This window comes from Astatotilapia calliptera, chromosome 10 (genome assembly GCF_900246225.1).
Source record: "Astatotilapia calliptera chromosome 10, fAstCal1.2, whole genome shotgun sequence".
In the NCBI taxonomy this organism is placed as follows: Eukaryota; Metazoa; Chordata; class Actinopteri; order Cichliformes; family Cichlidae; genus Astatotilapia; species Astatotilapia calliptera.
Genome location: NC_039311.1, coordinates 33,259,905 through 33,283,476, shown reverse-complemented (window position 1 = coordinate 33,283,476; position 23,572 = coordinate 33,259,905). Strand labels below are relative to the sequence as shown.

The window sequence follows — 23,572 nt, the reverse complement described above, 5'->3', positions numbered from 1 at the left end:
CAGAGCTGCAGGCTTTGACCTGAGCCCTGAGAATGAGCCGGACGCTCCCTGCCCTCTTCAGTCTGACGGCGCGGCATCCTTGATTGGCTGGGACGGACCACCTCCATTGTGGTGGAGCTGTAACCTGCACGTGTGGACGGCACGTCCAGCAGGTTTCAGGGAGTGTTCCTGAGACTCATCTGCTGAAGCTCACGGTCATCGGCCTCGTCCCACAGAGCGTCCTCCAGCTTCTCTGAGAACGCTGATGAACTGTTCACGGTGAGGAACATGATTCATGTTGGTGAAGCTCTGCCTCTCTGAGAACCTCTTTTTATCCTCGATCATGTGACCGAGCTGCTGACAGGTCACATGATCAGCTGGTAAATCTTCCTCCGCTTCTTCAGCACGAGCTTTTCTGAGATGGCTCATTCTCTCACTTTAATCTTTTGTTTTCTGTGTTCGATCACGAATAAAATATGAGCTCCTGTTTTCGTCCCGACTTTTTCAGGTTTGCTCTGAGCGGTGCAGTTCCTCTGACGTCCAGCAGAGGCAGCAGTGAGCCCGTCCCCATAGACCCCCATGTTAAACAGCAGATGTAAACATTTCACAGCCCGATACACAAACTGTTTTGGTAAACAATACTTTTACTTTGAATACTTGGAGTACATTTTTCAGAATGTGCAGAGGTGGCTTGACTGCACAGATGCATGCTGGGTAACGACCCTGGCCTTCGGCACTGATGGAGGCCCTCCGTCGGGCTGACCCGGGGTCGGGGCAGTGCCAGCTGATCCGGGGTTCGTTTGTTCCTCTGTTTGGCATTTCAACAGCGTCGCTGCAGCGAGTGGGTGCAGCTGCAGACGCTGTTCCGCTCTGTGGTCAGACGGGGGGTGGGGGTGATGCTGCCTTCATCCATCCCCCACTTCACTTCCTCTCAGAGAGAGAGAGAGAGAGAGGAAAGAGAGACGCAGAGAGAGAGACTGAAGGAGTGGAGGAGGAGGAAGCCATTTTGGGCCCGGGTGACATGTCTGCCTGCTCTTTGCTGCCTGCGCTGCCGGACGGACGCTCGCGCAGTTAGACCGCACGACTCGGTTTGGGGAAGTAAAAGCTGAGACGCTCGCAGCTCTTTGCTTTTCTGTCTTTCAGAGACGTCTGAGTCTTCACAGGAAGAGGCGGCGAGGCCCGTTAGTCAGACTGCGGGCTGAAGGAGAACAACGGCGCAGAAACTACGAGCCCGATCACTTCCTCAGAGGACGAGAAGCGAGCTCAAAGATCGCCTCTTTCTCTCAGATGTTAGCGTGCTCTGGGTCTGACAGCAGCCGGGCTGACGTCGTGCCTTTGAGCATCGAGCAGGATGAGTTCGGACCGCGTGCCGTCCAGGTCGGACATGATGGGGTGGAACCCGCAGCAGCTGGCGGACTACCTGAGAAGGGTGAGGCCTCCGTCCGTACTGTTTGTGCGTCCTCGTGTACGTCCTCGTTTTCAGCTCCTCGGGATCCTCCGAGCGGCGGGGTCAGCTGACTCATGCTCAGAAGGCGCCGTGAACCAAACCGAACGTTAGTGAGCAGCAGCTCACCTCAGAGGCTCAGGTGAGCTGCTGCACCTGCCCGACACGGAGCTCGATGAGACGTGGTGACCGCAGCTTCGGTGTTTGATGCCCTGTGTTTGAAACATTGGCGTAGCGTGCTGATCAACAACACTTCAGTAAAGCTCTGGCTCGCTGTTAGTGCAGTGACCTCACTGATGATGTCATTCAAAATGCAGAGGTGCAGTTCAGACGGTCAGTCAAACAATGGTAATAATGCAAACTTTCATGCGATCAGACGTGCAGCCAGCTTCATGTGTCAGCCCGATGCTTCTGGTGCTTTGTGCATCTGTAGTTAAAGGCTGGACTGAGTAACTGTCGTCGGCTCTGCCACAGCGTGATTGCGTACAGCTTTCCTGCTGATCGCAGGGATGGTGACATTTTTCTGCAGAAGTTCAAACGCTGTGACGTAACGACTCAGAGAAGTTTAACGAGGAAGTGTTTGTGATGCGTTTGGATAAAAGTCCCCGAGAACAAGGACAAAGGCAGCCGGGTGTCAGTTACACTTCAGAAGCAGCAGCGTTAGCCGTTAGCTGCTCGTGTCTGAAGGCGGCTGCATGAAGAGGAGTGAGATGTGACAAACTGCCGGGTTTCCCCTTCCTGTGCATCTCTTATAATCTAAACAGTTCGTCTTACTTTAACAGACTTTAACATCTGATCACGTCTGATTATTTTTAGGTCACTGAGCAGCAGTTTGATGGTGCAAAGTATCGGAGCAGACAGGTGGAGCAGATGAAAGCTGTACGTCGGCGCAGAGCCGCAGGAAGTGTCGTTATTTTCCATTTGGGGTTTGATGGGGTTATTTAAGGCCTACGGTGTTTCAGCATGCGTGCTCGGAGGCAAGAATAGCAACATGTGGGAGATAATAACTGTAACTTGTTACAGACGCGGCCAAACATTCAAATCATGGGGTGAACTTCTGTAGAAGAAATCCCTGTGGGCTTATTTTCACTCTGAATGTCTCCTCACTGATCTCTGCACAACAAGCCTGCGGGACGTTCGGTCAGCGGAGACGCTTCAGTCCCGTGCAGATCGTCCACCCCAGCATCCTCCTCTGTCACACGCTGTTCATGTCCTCCTTCGCTACATCCATGAACCTCCTCTGAGCTTCTTCCAAACCACCTCAGCCTCTCTGACTCTGATGCACTCGTCCCATATCTCCATCTTCCACCTACTCCACCCTATCTGCACTCTGTGCTTCATCAGCATAAAAGACTGGCTCTATCAGCGCGACACAAAGTTTCCGAGCGATTCTTTTATAGCGTCTGATGTCAGAGGCTTTTAATGATTGGTGGATGCAACCCACAGACTCCTTTACCACTCAGGCTGCATCGTGTTCATTTATCAAATCTGTTCAAACGTGGGCTCGTTCTGCACCAAGAAGAAGAATCGTCATGACAACACGAAACGTGGAAAAGAGGCCGATGCCTGTTTGTGTCGAACCTCAGACCAGCTCTGTGAGCTCATCTCACTGATGCTGACGAGTCGCTCGTGCTTGGCTATGTTTTGAGAATCAGCAGGAAATCTGAGGAAGTCTGTGTGGGACAAAATGACGCTAACGCTTCAGTCCCGTCCATAAGCAGTTACAGCTGAAAGTCTGGAGCGAGGCGGTGTGGCCAGCAACTGTGACATCAGAAACCGATTCTTATCTTTGCTTTGCGTCACTGCGTGTGTGTGAAATGCACTATACACAGGTACACACACACACAGGTCTTTATCACCAGCTTCCACATTTATATATAGTTTTCCCAGGTTATGATATGAACACAGTCTGACAGCTGCCGGTCCCAGCTGATTTCCCCCCCTGCTCCTCTCCGTCTCACTATAAAAAGGGAAGGAAACCATTATCAGTCCAAATCGCCATCAGCTGTTCTCACCGGCATCTCCAGCACCGCCGCGTTGAGCCCACTGCACCACTCCTCCCCTGCAGCCGTGCCCGGGACCACACCTCCGCCACAGTGTGTTAGTTTAGATGTTTCACATTCGCAGAATCGTCTGCGGAGAACATCACGTCCATACGTGAGGAAGAATCGGTATTTCCTGGAAGACAGAAAAGAATCGAATAAGAAACAGTGATAATAAAACAATAATAATAAATAGATGTGTTCATATTTGAATGATATGTCCCTGTGACGTCCCTGTTGCAGATGAATCTGTCCGGCTGTGACAAAGTCGTGCTGAAGCACTCCATCTCTGGTTCCAGATTTGTGGTGAGTTCAACTCAAGAAAATAAAACTGGAAAAGGAAAGAAGGGTGTAGGGAAGGATGTGACCCTGTTTGTTTTTGCAGAATCTGAGCGACAACGACCTCCAGAAATTCCCTAAACTTCATACTCCGTGAGTACTGCCCCCTGCTGCTGCGCTGTGGTACTGCAGTCGGCCTGGGCCACAGCTTTGATTGAGAGACATTTTAGTGGATCAGTACTGTTAACAGAAAGTCTTCACTTGTAACCAAAGCTGGTGTTTGATGTTAGATGTGCTGATTATGTGGTATAGTCTGAACGCTGAGGGAGACCCAGGCGAGGGTTAACCACACTGTGACGTCATGTATCCATGTCTCTGCAGGATGATCTCCAAACTCAACAGTGAAATCAACAAGAAGGAGAAGAGGGGAGGCTTCTTTATTAAAAAGTACGTTCATGTTCTGCTTATAACAACAGCCTGTGCTTTAATCGTGGCAATGAAACGACAGTCTGGTAACCACTGGTGTCTCCTATACATCTGTTCAAGCACAAAGTCCAGATAGGGCCAGAATACTGTTGGACTGTGTTCATAGAAGAACCTGTATCTTATTCTGAAAGGCTCGCTCATGGAGCACGCCAGCAGACAGTGAAGGTTGATTCACACAAACCGTTTTCTGAGAAACGCATCACCTCATGTTAATCGCAAAATTCATGTTGCGTTGCTAAGCAATGGCTAGCTGGCTAACGTTAGCTTATTTGCTTGCTAGCTTTATTGCTGGTAAAACACTGTCTGAATTAGTGACTGACCGACCTGTCAAACTACTTTAGCAGCTAAAATGATCGTAACGTTAAATAAGGGTCGATTTTAGCATCACATGTTTGAACAAACAACCACCTGAAACGCCTCCGGGCACTGATTTGTTGTTAATGATTTCAAAGATTTATCAAGACTTTGCTGAGTACATGAAACTGATGCAGACTCTGAGCAGCACGCTGACGTTAGCTCGCTGGTTGCTGTTATAATGTGGTTTGTGTGAAATTGTTTGCTGAATGGTGCGAGCCAACATTTCATGCTAGCTGTCGTCTGTCTTAGAGGTACACGCTGTACTGGGAGCTCTGTCACGGCCAGCTTATTTATACGAATAACAACATACAGACTCACGTTTCTTTATATTAGAGTTTATCTCTAAGTGAAGTCTAAAAGGGAAAGTTGACTTCTGTTGTTGCTTAAAGACTGTTTTTCTGGATGTTTGCTTGATAAAACTTAAATTAGCATCAGAAGAAGGTGCTAAAACTTTTACAGTTGATTCATAAAAGAGCTTTGTTCGTGTTTCCTGCACACTGTTTTTTGTCTTTGTGGTTATTTTACATCTATTTAAAAACATCACCTGAGCAGTGCTGAGGTTTGACTCAGCTCTGACTTTCTCACACCTTTTTTTCTCACAGGACGTCCAAATATCAAGAACCAGGTAAGAATTTATTAATGTTTAATGTTTCTACACAGAGCCATGGATGGTTTGAATAATCGTCGCATGTATTAGTTGTTTCAGAATAAAATCCTTTGTAATGTGGTGGAATTTTCAGTGTAGTTTCCATCAGACTGCGTTCACCTCCGTCACACCAGATCAGAGTTCCTGATATGTGAAACTTAAACATAACGTTGGGTGTGCTGCCGTTTTACGGGGACTTTCCAATCGAACAGAAGCAGGAAGTGTTTGTGATGAAGTGTAAATATTTTATTTTGACAAAGCTGGAATAAAAATTCACAGGAAATAGAAACAACAATAAAAACAGGTTAGCATTATCACATAGTTTCGCGATGATGAGTAAGGATCTGTAATAGATATTTACCTAATTGCAGTATTATTACGAAGTCTGAAAGCTCGTCGTGTCGTCAGTGATTTGAGTCTCTGTGATTATTTCTTCGTCACATCTGGAAACACAGATGTTAACCTGCTGCTTTCTCCTCTGCAGAAATCAACTCTGAGCCTCAGGGATGGGGCGAAGACGAGTTTGTGAGTTTATCGATTTATTTACTGAATAAAAACAAAATTCATGATGTCGCAAACACCATAAAATACACATGAGAGCGATGACAGAGGTGACATTAGATAGAACACATAAATAATAATTACACAAAGATGATTCATTATTGTACACATTTACATTTTAAAGGATATACATGTGTTAGACGTCCACCCAACACAAGCTTCTCTCTGCGTTTCCTCGGTCAGGACGATGAATTTGACGATGACTACGAGAGTCCGTACAGCGACGATGACGGCAGCGGGGGAGACTACGAGTCCCCAAACGATGACCAGGACGCGGGTAACGATTACGAGCCGCCTCCTTCTGAACCCGCAGAGGACCACAAGCTGTGCCCCCCCGGCCCATCGGGGACGGGGATTACATTGGTACCCTCATTAGTTCACACACGCCAGAAAATATTACCATCGAATCATCATTTGGGTCATTTCTGACTCCAGACGCAGTCGAGTTTGTTTCAGTGTTTGTAACAGAGATGAAAATAACGACCAAACACGCTTTATAAATGTGTGTGTGTGTGTGTGTGTGTGTGTGTGTGTGTGTGTGTGTGTGTGTGTGTGTGTAGACAACCATGTGTCCCGAGGTCAGCCCCCCGCTGTGTCTCCCCGCCCCCCCCGTCTCTACGCCACCATCTCGGATGGTGAGTCAAGCTTATCGTAGTACCGAGTGTCTCCACAGAGGGCGCCACACATACTTTAGAATAGTTTAAGTATTTGCTAAGTGTGTCTGTGTGTGTTTGCGTGTGTGTTATCAAAGCAGCCCATGGACGCTCGCAGAGACCCCTCCCCTCATTGTGGTCCACGACCTCCTGGAAAGCGTGAGTAACTTCCTGCAAACACGCTGATCACATGACATCTTCTCAGGTCATGTGATTCCTCTGGGCTCCTTGTTAAAGCTGCTCTTCATGTGTTTGTGTTCAGTGCCTCCTGAGCCACCGCAGGTCTTTCGTCACATCAAACCAGGCAGAGGTCCAGGATCCAACTCGTCCCCCATCAGAGGTAAATGACCTCACCTGATCTCGGCCCGCTGACTCACCTGTGCAGGCCGACAGGGCTGGAGGAAATCCCTCCCACGGTGGCCTGTCCCACCGAAACATAAAGAAAAACAAACAACACGACTGAACTTTATGTTTGGAATCAAACTGTGAATGACGTTTGTTTTATCATCGTCACAGGACCGAACAACACGCGCGACAAGGTGAGTTTACAAAACACTTTGTACACATGACAAACCAGAAAAACAACACACGGATGAAGAGTTAGACCCGAGCAGCTCCACACGTCGCACGCTAACGTCGCACGCTAACGTCGCACGCTAACTCTGATCTAATGTTTCACTATGTTCATATTCAAACATTTACTCTCATTCATTTTCTGCTTATTGCAGCCGGGCGGACAACCTTGGAGGTGTGTACACACACACACACACACACACACACACAGACACACACACACACACACACACACACACAGACACAGACACACACACACAGACACACACACACACACACACACACACACAGACACACACACACACACAGACACACACAGACACACACACACACACAGACACACACACACACACACACACACACACACACAGACACACACACACACACACACACACAGACACACACACACACAGACACACACACACACACACACAGACACACACACACACACACACACACAGACACACACACACACAGACACACACACTCTTCTACGTTCAGTTTTCAGTAATTCTTTAATCTTTTCATAGATTGTAAATAAGCAGATTTATACTTTTAACGTCTTTTACAAAGAATAAACATGCGTAGCTCCTGTCCTATGCTAAGGTAATAAGACAGTAAGTGTATACATCTGTGTACACTGACTACAGCGCCGTGTGAGGATTTCTATCTCGGCGCCCCAACTCAGGGTTAGCTTCATCCTCTGTGGCAGCTCTGCCGTGGGGTGTACCACAGGGATCTATTATTGGACCACTCCTGTTTTCATTGTATCTCCTGCTACTGGGTGCGATCTTCTGAAAACACAACATTTCATCTATACGCGGACGACTGGCAGCTTTGTCGTCTCTGTGGGTCTGCTGCCGGATTGTCTCAGTCATGTTAAGTCACGGAGGCTCTAAATGTTTACATTTTAATGAACGTAAAATGAATTTTATCCAGTCCCAGTCGTTCCTCAACTCTCACCCCAACCAATCACAGCAGATGGCCCCGCCCCTCCCTGAGCCTGGTTCTGCCGGAGGTTTCTTCCTGTTAAAAGGGAGTTTTTCCTTCCCACTGTTGCCAAAGTGCTGCTCATAGGGGGTCATATGATTGTTGGGTTTTTCTCTGTTTGTATTATTGTAGGATCTACTGTGCAATATAAAGCGCCTTGAGGCGACTGTTGTGATTGGGCGCTATATAAATAAAGTTAAATTGAATTCCTCTGGTACCCCAGATGTTGACTCTGCTGCACTGACCCTGAAGAGCTCAGTTACTAATCTTGGGGTAAAAATCGACTCTGCGCTTAGTTTTGATGGCAGTGATGAAATCTTGATTCTATCACCTCAGACGTTTGTGGAGGGTCGAGCCTTTTCTCTCCAGGCTTTTGTAACCTGCCAGGTCTCTCTGTCACGCCCACAGCTGGTTTTAACTGGTAAAAGAACATCTGAGCACCTCCTTACACTGGCTTCAAATTCAATTTAAAATCCTTTTACTGGGTTTTAAATCCTTAAACGCTCTGCTCCTGTATATTTACCCCCCCTCGTTCACGCCGGTCAGCTGTTGCCGCTACATCACAGCTGAAATTGAAGCTTTGGATCTTCCTCTTCACATCAGGCAGTCTACCTCAGTGCTGGTCTTTATTCGCTGACTTGTTATTTATTGTTATTGTGTTTGTTACTGTCATGTTTGTGCTGTGTAAATAAATGTTGGTGTGTTGGTGCACGCAGGCCACCGCAGGAGGATCCGCCCACCTTTACCAAACCACCTCTGCCCTCCACCAACATCAACAGGAGCAACTCCTCCGCCCACCTCTCACCCAGCAGGTATCACCTGAAGATAAACGATTCACTTTGATGTTTACAGTTTATTTAATTCAACGTTTATTTGTAGCAAAATATTTTTATTTAACAGCTGAAGGACGATGTTTGAAAAATAGTCACGTTTGGTTTGTTTGTTTCAGCAGGACGGAGAGGAGACCGGTACGACACACACACACACACACACACACAGACACACACACAGACACACACACACACACACACACACACACACACAGACGTAAATATAGTTTATTTATTTACTGTCACCAGGTTTAATATCTCTGGTTAAACAAATGAACATTTTAAATCGTGTTTCTCTGAGTTAGATGAAGACATATGTTTGTATTCATGTCCTCGTCTGAGGTTTGTAACATTGGGAAATAAAAGTTAAATTCTTGTGTTTTTCTTTTTTTCCTCAGCAGCTGCCAGACGAAGGTGAGGTTTATTCATTTTTTCCAGATTTACTTCCTAAATAAAAAAAACATTAAACTTTGTTACTTGTTTAAAACGTGTGTGTTTAAATCTGTTCTCGCTGTTTTTCCCCTTCAGTGTCAAACAGCAACACTTTCCCCCTTAGCAAGCCTCTCCGGCCCGGACCCCCGGGCCCTCCCACTGGAGACAAAATGTGAGTGACCGTTAGACCATAAGATTTCTGTTTGTGGTGGTTTACAAAAACACAAACCTTTGCAAGTTTAATTTTAAGTGAAAAATAGAGAATATTTCATGGTAAACTTATTTTTATTGTTTTTAACAGGACTGGATCGCTGCCACACAAACTGCAACCTCGTAAGAAGAAAATTCGTTTGACATTTTGTGAAATACACTTTTTCTCAGAGTGTAAATACATCTGTCCTTTCACAATAAAACTCCAGAAATCGATTTGAAACCAGTGAAAAGGTTTAAAATGCCTCTGTGAGCGTGCTCAGTTTGTCCAGCAGACCAGAGATGAAACAGCTTTAATGATTCATACATTAGAATAAACAGATTTATGAATAACAGCACAAATTTATACAAAATGATTTCTTAAAAGTTAAATCAACATGGAACTGCACTGATGTCCAGCAGGGGGCGACTGCTCTTTTAAATAAAATATTTGACTATGGCTCCATCAGAGTCACAGTTGAAACACACAGTGGGTGAAAAGGTCATGTGAGGTTAGCTGTGGTTTGGTTGAGTCCTCAGGACATAGAATAGAATAGAGTAGAATAGCCCTTTATTGTCTTTGCACATAGACATGATAAATGAATGTAAAGTGATGGTAGTGTGATTGTGTGTTTTTGTGGTGTTGCAGCGATGCCGTCGGGCAGACAGTCAGTTCGTCCTCCTCCATCTGCAGCAGGATACACACAGGTAACACTAAAATACACACGCGCTTGTCTTTGTGACACGTGGGCACCGTGGGTCACATAAACATTATGAGGTCCATACTGATCAGAACCTTTTAAAGAGGAGCAGCATGAGTTACTGACCCACGGTCAGTACTGCACACAGAGGAAGTGTTTCACAATAAAAGCTTCATCAAGAAATGACGGTTTCTATCAGACAGTTTTTAATTTAAAATACAGGAAACGGCACAGATGTTTTTGTTTGTATTTGATTTAATATATGTACTTTTAACGACAACAACAACAATAATAATAATTACAACATTGTTCTGGGTGATGTTCTTCAGTGTGAACAGCAGGTGGTGCTGTTTCCTTTGTCTTTGCTGAAACACACACAGAGCTCGTCATCAGAGGGTTTATTACTGTGCGTGTCTGTGTGCAGGAGCTGGACCCTCGCTGGTATGTGGGTAAAGTGACCCGAGGTCAGGCTGAAGGATGTCTGAAACGAGTCCGCAAGGTACCAGGAACAGAGCGTCATAATAAAAGTTTCTGTTATTCAGGCTTCAAACTTGTTTATCAGGACTCAGTGGAGCAGCAGTCACATACCCAGCATGCTAACACTGTGGTCTAAACATTTTAAATCCTGTGTCTCATCTAGGATGGGGCGTACCTGGTGAGGGACAGCACCCGGCAGCAGGCGAACCAGCCCTTCACCCTGATGGTCTACTACCAGGACAAAGTCTACAACATCCAGATCAGGCAGCAGAACCAGCAGTTCGTGCTGGGAACCGGACTCAAAGTCCAGGAGGTAAAATCCTGGATTCTTCAGTCATACAGCCAACATGTCTGTTTACTTCAGGCTTTCTTATTCACGTTTGCAGCAGATTTCAGTGTTCAGGGCACTTTAATCAGCTACAGAGGTTTTCCACATGATGTCATGTGCAGCTCACTCAAGAGCTGTCCGCCATATTGGACCTGACAAGGAGTTTTGATCACGTCCAATCACTACATACGTGAAATCATCACTACTTTTTGTCCCATCACAACAGATACAAGCATCAGATAAACTGTGTGACTGCATCTGTTTCAACTTTTTTATAGTTTCCTTTTCTGTCTCATCATCTTCATCAGCCTCCTCCAGGACCACCCTCCTCCTCCTCACCTGAACTTAGGCTTCTGACATGACAAATCAATCTTGTCTGTTATCACAGTGTAGACATGCGACCCTCCGTCTCTGGACAGCTGACAAGAGACGACTAAACAACATCATAACGTTACAAGCTAACATCACGGCAGCTAACATTACACTAAAGCTTAAACTGTGGCGAAGCTTACATGTGCTAACAGTAGCTAAGAGTAGCTAGCAGCAGCACCTACGGGCAGAGACACACAATGCTCGGACACAAGTCACTACATGTTGTTCTCTGTGTGATTGTGTATGTGACAATATAAGTGCACAGAGACGTGTTAACCTGAAAATGTAATAAAGATCAGGGAAATACCTGAAAGTGACCGTATCCAGTGACTCCAGGTCCAGTTGCTGTGTTTCTTGTAAACACTGAGAAGCATCCAGACTTTTGTTGGCCTTCATAACTCGTCCAGTACAATTTGAGGGGTTGTTGATATAAATGCTGTGATGTCAGAGCGAATACCAAGGTTACCTAACAACATCAGTAAAGTTCCACCTTCAGCGTTCACCTGTAATAACTGTGTTTGACCTGTAGGGGGAGGTGTAATCTAACTGTGTCTTGTATGTCCAGTCCTTCCCGTCAGTCAGTGACATCATCAGCCATTATTCCCAGTCTCCTCTGCTGCTCATCGATGCCAAAAACCGGAGCGCCAGCCAGCAGAACCAGTGCATGCTCTCAGACCCGGCAGGATACTACATGGGTGGCCAGAACTGGTCCTGACCGGACTGAACCGGATCAAACTTGGATCGAAGCGGCACGGCTGAATTTTGCAGCAGAGGGAAACGGTTAGATTTACGATGAATGTTCAAACGCCACTAGCGGCTGTGCTAAACGTCTTCCTGTTTCCAGGAAGGCGTGCTGTGTGGCGCCAGAGGAAAATGTTGGATTTTTGCACATGTTGCTTCAGTTGTTTGTTTGCCTTTTTGTGTTCCTCAGTTTTTACGGGTTTGTGACAAAAAAATGTCCCTTTGAATCTTAAGAAGAGTTCTTAAAAGTTTTAGCTTGTCTTTGGGATTTCTGTCAACACTCGATGACGCTGGGCCAAATCTACAGCGTTCACTTAAAATACTTTCAAACTAAGCCGACTGTTTCTGTCAGAGTTTCCTGTACGTCCTCACCTCCACGTAACCTGTGCTTCACTGTTCACCTGTCTGTCCCAGCTGTCCTCAATAAAACCATCATGTGATGTCATTCGTGTCTGGATTTCTTTAACAAAGCACAAAAACCTTCATCTTTATATTTCTCCGCCTTCTGTATCACCTGATGGTAAAAGACGGAAGCAGCCAATGCTGACGTGCCTTAAACCTGCATTCTTTGTAATGTCCAGCAGGGGGCGACTGTACAAACGTCTGGCCTCTTCTTCAGAGCTGCTTTAATTCTTCATGATTCAGACTCAACACGCTGCAGGAAACATTCATCAGGGCTTTGCTCTATTTAGACATGACATCATCAAGACATCATCACAGCTGCTGCAGATGTGTGGGCTGCATCATGATGACACACCAGCCTGAGACGATCTGAGCTCCCTCTGTGCACTGCGTGCTGGTCTGCAGACCCCGGTGCAGAAGAGCAGCTCTGTGTTCGCAGCTCAAACGTGACGTCGTCGCAGGACCTGGACCCGCGGCGCAGCAGAGCGCGGCGCAGGACGGTGCAGCAGAAATGGAGGAAGAGAAAACATACTCAGTCGTCTGTTCATGTAAATCATTATTTTTAAATTAACGACACACACACAGTATCAAAGCTGTGTGAAGAGTGTGTTCAGACGCAGAGGGTACGAGGAGGGGCGGGTCTGACAGGTTATAAGCCAATGAACACACTGCAGGTAATCATTAGAATGATTTATTGGCCCAAACCGAGCCGACACACACATCATGCCCATATCGTGGTCTAAACCAATCAGAGATAGTCAGGGGCGGGACCTCTCTATTGCCCAAGGTAAGATGTTCAGATATTGGCTGTATCCCAATCCAGGGTCTGCAGCCTGAAAGGCCGCATTTTAATTACGTAACTGCGACAGATGAAGGCTGTCCCAATTCAAAGGCTGCTCGAAATGCGGCCCTCAAATGCGTCCTTCATTTCCCTGAATTTTAAGGACGTGGTGGTGTAGACTTCGTGGCCCAACATATCCCAGAATATTGGGAAAAAAACGGCGGATGAGGGGCGCCCGAAGAGTAAACTTTAAGTACTGAATATTTTGTCACTTATTGATGTGCAAATGTTTAATAACGAAGAACATTAAACATTCCTGTTGGCCACATGTCGGCAAAGTCATGTGACGTTAGTGGCGTTTGTACTAACTTGGTTTTAAAGCCTTTACTTTCAAATATTCGCCGTTCAATAGCTGAGCTTAATCACAGAATGATCAAAGCTCATGTAGAAACAAACAAATGAACACAAGATTGTCTCCTTCATCTCTGTCAAACACAGCTGTATGACACGTTTCCAGCTGTTAGTATCATGGTTGCTAGGCAACCTGGGCAGCGTGACGGAGGCTAGAGCGTCCCATTTCACAAGCCTCGCACTTCCGGCCTTAGCAGTCTTTAAGTACGCGGCCCATGAGGATCGTTGAGGCTGCAGAGCCTGAATTGGGATACAGCCTTTGAGATGTTCAGTTTGAAGCCTTTGAGGCATTTTTAATTTAGACTTTCTTTTTATTTCATATGTCTTGAGATATTTTAAGTTTAAATTTCAGCTCAGTGAAACACTTTAAGCACAAGAACCTTTTCAGTAACGTGTTTTTTGGACTATAAGGTGCAATTAAAATCCTTTCATTTCCTCAAAAGTGCGCCCTATGTATGAATTCTGGTTGTGTTTACTGACCTCGAACTGATTTGATGTGCTACACGGCGCTCAAAGCAGTTAAAATGTTTAGCACGACTTTGCTAAGCTACGAACCCGCAATGCTCGATGGAGCGTTACAGCTACTGTAGTCAGGACCCTCGCGGAGTGATACGTACCGTGCTTCAACATAATATTACTGTACTGTGCGTGCATAAGGAGCCCAAATTGGCTCCTGCTAAGAGACATGGTTACGAAGCTTCAAACTCTATCAGTCGCGCAGCATAATCAGAATCAGAATCAGAATACTTTATTCATCCCGAGGGAAATTAGGGGTTACAGCAGGCAGCACGCTAATGGCGCATGCGCACTCACAAAGGAACCTTCTGACCAACTTTACACAAACATCACATTGGGCAGACATGTCAGAAGGTAGGCTGATAGGAAAAAACAACGAAAATACACTACATGAGGTAAGAGGAGGAGAAAAAAAACTCCACTCAGACTGAACTCCGGGTGGGAGAACAGTTTGATAACAGAAAAAACACCTCAGCACAAAAAGCACATGACTATCAATACACCATAGAAACACGAGACAAGCAACGGGGGCGGGTAAAGGGTAAGAGAGAGCCGGTGTAGACAGCGCATCCGGTCCTGCAGCATCTGTGCTGGTCCAGTTGACTGCTATCATCCCCGGTAGGGCACAAGCATCGAAGGCGTTGGAAAGGGAGGGGGATGAGTGAGTGCTTATCAGTGTAAGTGTGTGTGCGTGTCCATAGTTTAGCTGAGACAGTGTCCTTCGGCCTATCAGGCTAAGTAAACAGTCCTCCAGCCAATCCAGGTGTCCTTCATGGGGCGGGAAGAATAGTCATCACACAGTCGTTATCAGGGAGTTGTTTTGGTGGGCTCCAGCCTTGGGCCTGCAGCTGGAGCCGTGGTGTCCAAATGTTGAATATTGTTGATTTCTCCTTTGTGAGCAGCTCGAATTCTAGCACTCCGAGGCTGGTCTCTCGATCTCCCGTTGGAGAGTCGCGAGCCTCCCCATGATGGTATCAAACTTCTGTTCCGTGGTGTTGTTAGTCTTTTGATTCTGAGACCTCACAACTGCAGTGATCCGTTCCGCGATGTTTTCCAACTGTCGCTCAAGGGTCTCATTCTGAGCAGGCCTCTCTCTGATGTTTCCCCTCATACGCTCAATGGTGTTGCTTTGAGCCTTCACAGCAGCTGTAAGCGTCTCCAAGGTGTTGACCATATTACGTTCGTTGTGAGAGGTCGCACCTCGTCCCGTCCCGCATGAGAACAGAGCAGCTGTGAGAGAGTTCAGCATGAATGAATCAATGGCGTAAAGTTTGACTATTTTTATAATCCGGTGCCCTAAAAATACGGTAACGTGTAGAAATGAGCTCCAAATAATGAACTTTGTGTTGACAGATTGTTAATCATTCATCAATGTTGTCTGTATGGACAGCAGTTTAAAAAAGTCTACATGTAAAGCTGAAGTGTTCAGTGATGCGGTTGAAAAATTTGGGAGCACCAAAGAGAAAAAGTGCAACTGTGGGAAAACATTAGTCTCGAGCCCTGCAGCTCCCACTGCACCCACAGTCCACAGCAGCTTCTACACCAGCTCCACCATCTAGAAACTTTCTGCTGCCTCCTTTTTCTTTCTGGTCTTTGCGCCGTAAGTCATGTTTTCTCTTCTCGCTGTCTCAGCTTCCACGAGCCTTTCATCGGAGGATCTTCCTCATGGTGCTGAGCTCCTCCACCACGCTGACGGAGTGATCGTGTCCTGCACACGACTCAGTGGGGGTGGGGGGTACACTGTGTCACCATCCACCTGTCAGTCAGAGAGGCCACGCCCCTAATAATGCAAACATGAACCCTAATACAGGTGAGTTATGGAACACAGTTGTTATCCGGTCGTTAAGTGATGACGCGACGAATCCTACTTCCGGGTCTAAAGTAGTCTGCGTTTAATATGGCTTTTGTGTTGTTAACATGTTTAATGTTTTGTATTTTCTTCTATTTGATCTCAAAAAGCTCCTAAAACAGTCAGTGATCACTGCTGACCTCCCTCGGCTTTTATTACCGCTAATCATTTATTTAAGCTTCGTTTCTAAAACCTTAGGATGTAACTACAGCCCAGCCCATGCAGCAGTATATGAATGACTAACCTCGTATTGTGGATGGATTATCTCAGTTGTTCTCCTGGCTGAAGTTTGGTCCTTTTACAGCATCCTGCCATGCGATTACATTTGTCCCTGACCACCGAGAACACTCACATTAACTTTTATCGAGTGGAAAAAAAGTTAGCTTGTTTATATGTGCTACGTGACCGCTAGCGACACAGCTATGTTAGCTATGTTAGCTAACATAGCTGTGTCGCTAGCGGTCACGTAGCACATCATTATATACCAGCTAGCCCAACTTCAGTAACCCTACAAACGTCACTGCTGTTTAGTTTTCTGTCTTCATTTATGTTGGAAGTGATAGCAGAGCTGTACGTTTGAATTGTTTCCAAAACCCTGCAGTCAGGACATGCTATATTGTATTTAGATAGAAGCTAGCGAGCTAACTCCCTGCTAACTTCTAACTCCGTTAAATGTCATAAATTCCGTTTTCATGGATGCCTGGATGTTAAACTCAATTGTTACACCTGGTAGAGCAGAACGCTGATCATTTTAGATGAAAGACTTTAGACAGTTTTCAACTCTCAGTAATGCCACAGTGATCGTTTGATATATGGACCTGCAGCGGAGTTTAGACCCAGACACAGCTAGTGACGTCAGACTGAACAACCGGACAGAAACCAGTTGGTGCATCAGGCTGTAAACAGCTTTATTTGAACTCTGCTGCCTCTGCTGGACGTCGGAGGAACTGCAGGCTCTGACAGGAGGATGGTCACATGACAGCGCAGTCACATGACAGCCATGAGGACAGTTATTACACAAACATGGGCTTAGCTCCGTCCTCATGCATCTGCTCACTCTGAACAAACTCCTTCAGGCTGTAAAGTAACTGAGTAAAGTAGAAAGTTGTGTGTGGCAGCTTTGCAGCATCAGGATCATGACCTCCGTGTTGCTCCATCACTCAGGACTTTGTGATGGAGCTGCTGGACTGAAGCCTCAGACCCGAGCTCGTGTCTGCTGACAGACGATCGTCGGGGCGTCTGCCACAGATCAGCTGAGCAGTTAGAGCCACAGTGAAAACGAGCCCTCGTTGGGAGGCGCGCTGAAGCATTTACATGAGAATGTGAGTTATTTTGATCGGGCCTGCAGACATGCTGACTGTCAGCGTGTCGGGGGACGTCTGCAGAACAAAGGGCTCGGGCGACGCCTCAAACAGCAGCTGCAGAAACGACTCAGGGTCTGTGAGGAGGTGAACGGGCAGGGGTCACAGACACGCTCTTTAGGAACACGACAACGCTTTCAGCATTTTATGGCTTACAAAGTTCATCGAGTGGGAAAGTCACGGTCACAGGAAATCACCGTAAACACACCAATAAACAAATATCAGTGTTTCAGTGTTTGCAGAAGCTGAGTGAGCTTTAACCCTCATCCACAGCCTCACAGGGCCAGCTGTGAACAACAGCAAACAGACATTCAACAAGAAAAAGACTCAGAATTAAGAACTGAAACCATGAACATATTTGAATTTTCAGAGTTTAAAATGTCTCAAATGCAGCTGAAGAAAGCAGCGACGCAGCTGCGATGAAGCTGTGAGATCAGAGCTGCGTCTGTTCCCCTCTGCAGGGTCGAGCTGGCGTCTGCATTCGATCCTCCTGATCTGCCCCAGGGCAACAAGTCAACCTGTTCTTATTCAAATCAGCCCACTCCTCGCGCTCATGCCCCAGCAGCCAATCGGCTCGTACAGGGGGCGGGGCAGCAGGGTATAAGTGTCTCAGGTGAGCAGCAGGTGTATGGAGCAGACAGGTGCAGGCAGACTGGAAGAAGCAGCAGCATGGCGTCCTTTGTGCCGGAGCGTGGCCCGTCCCCCCCGTCTGCAGACGTTTGCTGCCCCAGCAGGAGCTCCCATCTCTGGGCCTCGACCCGTCCGACTTCAGCCTGTACGGCCCTCTGTCTCCACCTGCGTCCAGCCCATCGGCGTGGCTCCAGCCGGCCCACAGCTGCAGCTTCGCCTCCAGCCTGGACCAGAGCTTCGCCGCAGGATGTGCACCGGGGCTGCCCCCACCCTTCAGGGATTTCCACCCTCATCTCTACGGGCTCCAGAGGAGCATGCCCTGGTTCTCCCAGGACGAGATGCTGAGCTTGGTCCGCCCGCCATACTCTTACTCGGCCCTCATCGCCATGGCAATAAAGAGCGCTCCAGAGCAGCGGCTGACCCTCAGCCAGATCTACCAGTACGTCTCGGACAACTTCCCCTTCTACGGCCGCAGCAAGGCCGGCTGGCAGAACTCCATCCGCCACAACCTGTCGCTCAACGACTGCTTCCAGAAAGTTCCCCGGGACGAGCGCGATCCAGGTGAGGCGAGCACACCTGAGCTCTGAGGCTCTGATTCGTCAGAGACAGGAAGATGTTTTGTGCTTTGTTTCCAGTGTAAACTCAGTTTCTTCATCCAGGTTTTGTCTGAAAAGTTTGATTAACCTTCCTCCTCCTCTTCCTCCCTGCAGGTAAAGGGAACTACTGGACTCTGGACCCGAACTGTGAGAAAATGTTTGACAACGGAAACTTCCGCCGCAAGAGGAAGAGGAAGAACGACTGTGAGACCAATGAGAAGAAATCTTCCTCCTCTTCATCATCACCGTCCTCCTCAGAGCCCAGCCCAAAAATTCCCAGTGTGCACAGCAGCAGCAGTTACAGCACGGAGCCTCCTCCTCTCTCAGACGCTGCGTCCAACCTCAGCAGCTTCCTCTGCCACCTCCAGGACTCCCTCTTCCTCATTCCTCCTCTTCCTCCCTCCTCTGCACCTTACATGAAGTTACCAGAGCAGGCCTTCCCGTCGTCTCAGGGGTACACGTCTTCTTATTCGCCCGGTGCCGTGGTGCCGCAGTGGGACACCAGCTGCTCCTCTCCATCCTTCTACACCTCGCCGCCTCCTCTCTTCTCGTCCTCCCAGGCCAGTCCTTTTAACTTCTGCCCGCTCCCTGACCCTCAGACTGGCTCCCCGTCACTCTACACTGAGCTGCAGACGCCGTCCTGTCCTCACGTGGAGCTCCAGGAGACGCAGCAGCTGCAGCAGCTGCAGGCCCAGAGCCAGCCTCTGTTCTCCGGGGACTTCAGTGACTCTCTGCCCCTCGACTCGCTGGTCCTCCAGCACTGAAACAGACTAGCCTGTCCGCCCTGAAAAGTTTCTTTTTATCTTTTTTATACTTTCACAACTTTAGGATAAGTGAGAAAACGTGTAAATATGAGTGAATGTTGGTGTTTGGAATTAAAAAACCATTTAAGTTTAAAACAATGTTTTTGTTCAATGTCTCCAAACATGTCAATGAAACGTTTAACTGCACAAAAACAGAATTTGTAAAAAGTCACTTTTAAAACCAAAAAGTAAAGAGAAGAAAAGACTTAAGTAAATGAGATTTAATCAGTATCTTAAAATTTTATCTCTTAAAATAAAAATAACCATAATTAAACTTTTACACTGCATTAAATTATAACTTATTACAGGTTATATTTAAATTATAAGAACAAAAGCAGCTAAGTTTAGCTTTAGCATGAGTTTTGCTGCAGGTTTTTTTTAAAACAATACTGAATAGCTAAACTTCATTGAAGTACAGTAGATGTTTGCTATTCATACAAATTAAAAGGGGGAAATGAATAGCGACGCTTTATTTTAGCTTCTGGTGTTTTTGTGTAGCTAACATTGAATTTATATGAAGCTGATTAGCATCTCTGGGTAACTTTAGCTGCTGAGCTAGTTCTTTAGTTTTAGCGTGTGAGCAGCTGTCTTTGCATAACTTTAGCAATGAAATTAGCATTTAGCTTACAGGTTTTCAATTAGAATGTCTCTATAACATTAGCAGTGTAGCATAGCAGTGTAACTAGCCCCTTTTTATAACTTTAGTTAATGGTTATGTTAGCTGTGCAGTTAGCATATTTAAATGATTATGTTAGCTAGTTTTAGCTGTAAAGATGGCCTCTTTCTATGAGTGTATAAGACGTTAGCATCTTTATGTAGTTTTAGCTTAAAGGTCTGTCTGTTCTTTATCAGCAGCTGTTTAAAATCACACAGTTCTTGAGCAAAAGTCGTCCAGTAAGATTAAGACGAGTCTTTGGAGGTCTGTGGTTCTTTTGGGGTCTTTGGAGTTTTTATACGTTTCTGTTTGGGAGCAGTGTTGCCAACTCCTCAGTAAGGAAAATTGCTATTGGCTGTCCTAAAAGTCGCTAAATGACGACATTGCCTAATTTGCATAATTGCTCATGGCTCTGTAATTGTAACAGACACTGTAGATGAGAGAGATATAACATTGTGGAAGAGACATAAAGTGAGTAAAAAACACCCTAAAAGCATTTAGAATATATTTAAAACCACAAATTAAATTTCTTTTAGCAATTATTGTTTTTTTTAATGTCACAATTCCAACCCTGCGCTTTTATCTGGACTTGGGACTGTGAACACCACAAAAGTGACCCGAAATAGGCACTCTGGTGGAGTTACTTTCCGTGTGTGTGTTTAAGTTTTAAACCTTGTGATCCATAAAATGTAACATTAAAAGAAGAACATTTTTAACCATTAACAATCAGACTGGACATAGCAAGCCTTACCAGAAAGCTTCATTTGAAATCGGATGTACAAGAGGGACTTGAGGCTTTGCGAGGACATCCGATTTCTAAGTTTGCAGTGATGGGAATGATGTATTTTAGTGCACTGATTTATTTTTGACAAAGAAAAATGTACATGAACCGCTGCTCCCACCATGCGTTACAGTTGGGGGGACAGCGGCTTCGCTCATGCGCGATTCATTTGCAGTTTGTACACGTAGGGATGAATATCACCTGCTCTGACAACTGCTGAGGGAGGACTACCTGTGAGCACTTTGGAACGGTCTGAAAACTCGCTAAATAAAGCAACAAAGTCACTAACTTGGCAACACTGTTTGGGAGTCTGTGTTAGCATTAGGGGTTTCTGTAGGTCTCCGTAAAGCACCCCTCCAACAGCCAAACCCATCTGTTCTCTGATAGACCATGTGCACGTTAGCATATGCTACTTCCGGTGCGGAAACTCCTGTGGGGAGCTTTGTTTCCGGTGTCCTATTCACGCCCTGTTTACGGTCTAAAACAAGTTAAGCAAATGAATGAATCAAGCGGCGATTTACATTTCTCTAGATGTCTCGGGCATTTACCCAATATATCTGTAAATGATGTTCATCGACTTGTCGATATTACCCCCGCCTCAGAGCAAAAGAGAAAAGGGATTCAAATGTTATATTTCTCAGCTGTCCCTCGTTTATCGCGGGTGTTATGTTCTAAAAATAACCAGCGAGAGGTGAACTCAAGTAGCCAATTTTATTTTTTGACGGTGCAAATCGTTTCCTGGACATCGTGGACATACAGCACTGCACTTCAGAGTCACACTGCTAGCGATCGATGCAGCGATTCTGTACTGTACAGGAGAGACGTCACGGAGGAGATCGTCTGCAGCGATCAGGACGCAGGACACAATGTGACGTAAAAAACAATAAGCATGCGAACTTGCACTAAAAAATCTGTGAAACAGCGAGGTGAAAGGTGAACTGCGTTATAGCGAGGGACCGCTGTAATTTTGAAGGTAAGTCACAACATACCCTTCGTAAATACTAATGTATAGAAACCCTTACCAGCAATTGTTCATTTTTTGTGTGGCTTTTTTTTCACGGTTTGTTAACATGCTGTGTAGGTGTGTACTTGACTAGCTGATCTCGACATAACGGGAAACATCTGGTTTGACTATTGTTCACCTGTAGTTTGAATGCTGAACATTGGCCTGTTTAAATCACGAGACCAGTCACTATCCGGTTGTTCAGTCTGACGTCACTAGCCGTGTCTGGGCCTAAACTCCGCTGCAGGTCCATATATCAAACGATCACTGTGGCATTAGTGAGAGTTGAAAAACTGTCTAAAGTCTTTCATCTTTAATAAAATGATCAGCGTTCTGCTCTACCAGGTGTAACAATTGAGTTTAACATCCAGGCATCCATGAAAACGGAATTTATGACATTTAACGGAGTTAGAAGTTAGCAGGGAGTTAGCTCGCTAGCTTCTATCTAAATACAATATAGCATGTCCTGACTGCAGGGTTTTGGAAACAAATTCAAACGTACAGCTCTGCTATCACTTCCAACATAAATGAAGACAGAAAACTAAACAGCAGTGACGTTTGTAGGGTTACTGAAGTTGGGCTAGCTGGTATATAATGATGTGCTACGTGACCGCTAGCGACACAGCTATGTTAGCTAACATAGCTAACATAGCTGTGTCGCTAGCGGTCACGTAGCACATATAAACAAGCTAACTTTTTTTCCACTCGATAAAAGTTAACGTGAGTGTTCTCGGTGGTCAGGAACAAATGTAATCGCATGGCAGGATGCTGTAAAAGGACCAAACTTCAGCCAGGAGAACAACTGAGATAATCCATCCACAATACGAGGTTAGTCATTCATATACTGCTGCATGGGCTGGGCTGTAGTTACATCCTAAGGTTTTAAAAACTGAGCTTAAATGAATGATTAGCGGTAATAAAAGCCGAGGGAGGTCAACAGTGATCACTGACTGTTTTAGGAGCTTTTTGAGATTAAATAGAAGAAAATACAAAACATTAAACATGTTAACAACACAAAAGCCATATTAAACGCAGACTACTTTAGACCCGCAAGTAGGATTCGTCGCGTCATCACTGAACAACCGGATATAGAGATGTGCTTCTGAATGTGGACGATGTGTCTTCTGCTGCAGTGATGCAGTTCTGCTTGTGTTGAGTGATGTAAACAACTGATCGATCTAAACTCTTTAAACATCAAAACTGATCATTAGACTTTTTATGACACAACAGTGGTGAGTGTTCCCACCTTCTGCTCTTTGTAACTTAACGCGATCTTTCCGTTTTCCAGTTTTGGACATGATTGTGGAGGATATCTTCACAGTAGTGATTGACCGCAAAGTAAAGCTACCGGAAATGTACAACCCCACATCCGGTCTCAAACCAGGAAGTTAGCATTTTCTCGTGCACAGGGTCAATTGGATTGTTAAATTTGTCACTTGACTTGACATTGACCAATCAGCTGAAAGGAAGAAAAATCTGGTCAAAATTTGTACTTGCAAGTTGAAATCCACACGCAGCCAGGAAACCTGAGCGCAGTTTTACTTGTAGTTTTTTGCTTTGTAAGCAGACCTTAACAAAAACATTTGTAACTCGTGTAAATATTTTTTACAAACACACAAATCCTCCTCTGTAGCCGGTGCTCTCCTTTGGTTTAGAACCAGTAATAAAAATGTATAAACCTGTCACAGCATCCTGCTGATGTGC

At 45.9% G+C, this 23,572-nt stretch overlaps 1 protein-coding gene and 1 pseudogene across 1 annotated transcript; both read left to right on the top strand.

Annotated features, from left to right (window-relative positions):
• Nucleotides 1-806: 806 nt before the first annotated feature.
• LOC113031037 (lymphocyte cytosolic protein 2-like) lies at nt 807-12,525 on the top strand (annotated as a pseudogene).
• A 5,544-nt stretch (nt 12,526-18,069) lies between these two features.
• Nucleotides 18,070-19,476, top strand: LOC113031044 (forkhead box protein I2-like). Its single transcript, XM_026182901.1, is given in 3 exon segments — nt 18,070-18,097; nt 18,100-18,591; nt 18,741-19,476. Coding segments are annotated over 3 exon segments (1,170 nt in total). The 3' UTR covers nt 19,391-19,476.
• The last annotated feature ends 4,096 nt before the right edge of the window (nt 19,477-23,572 follow it).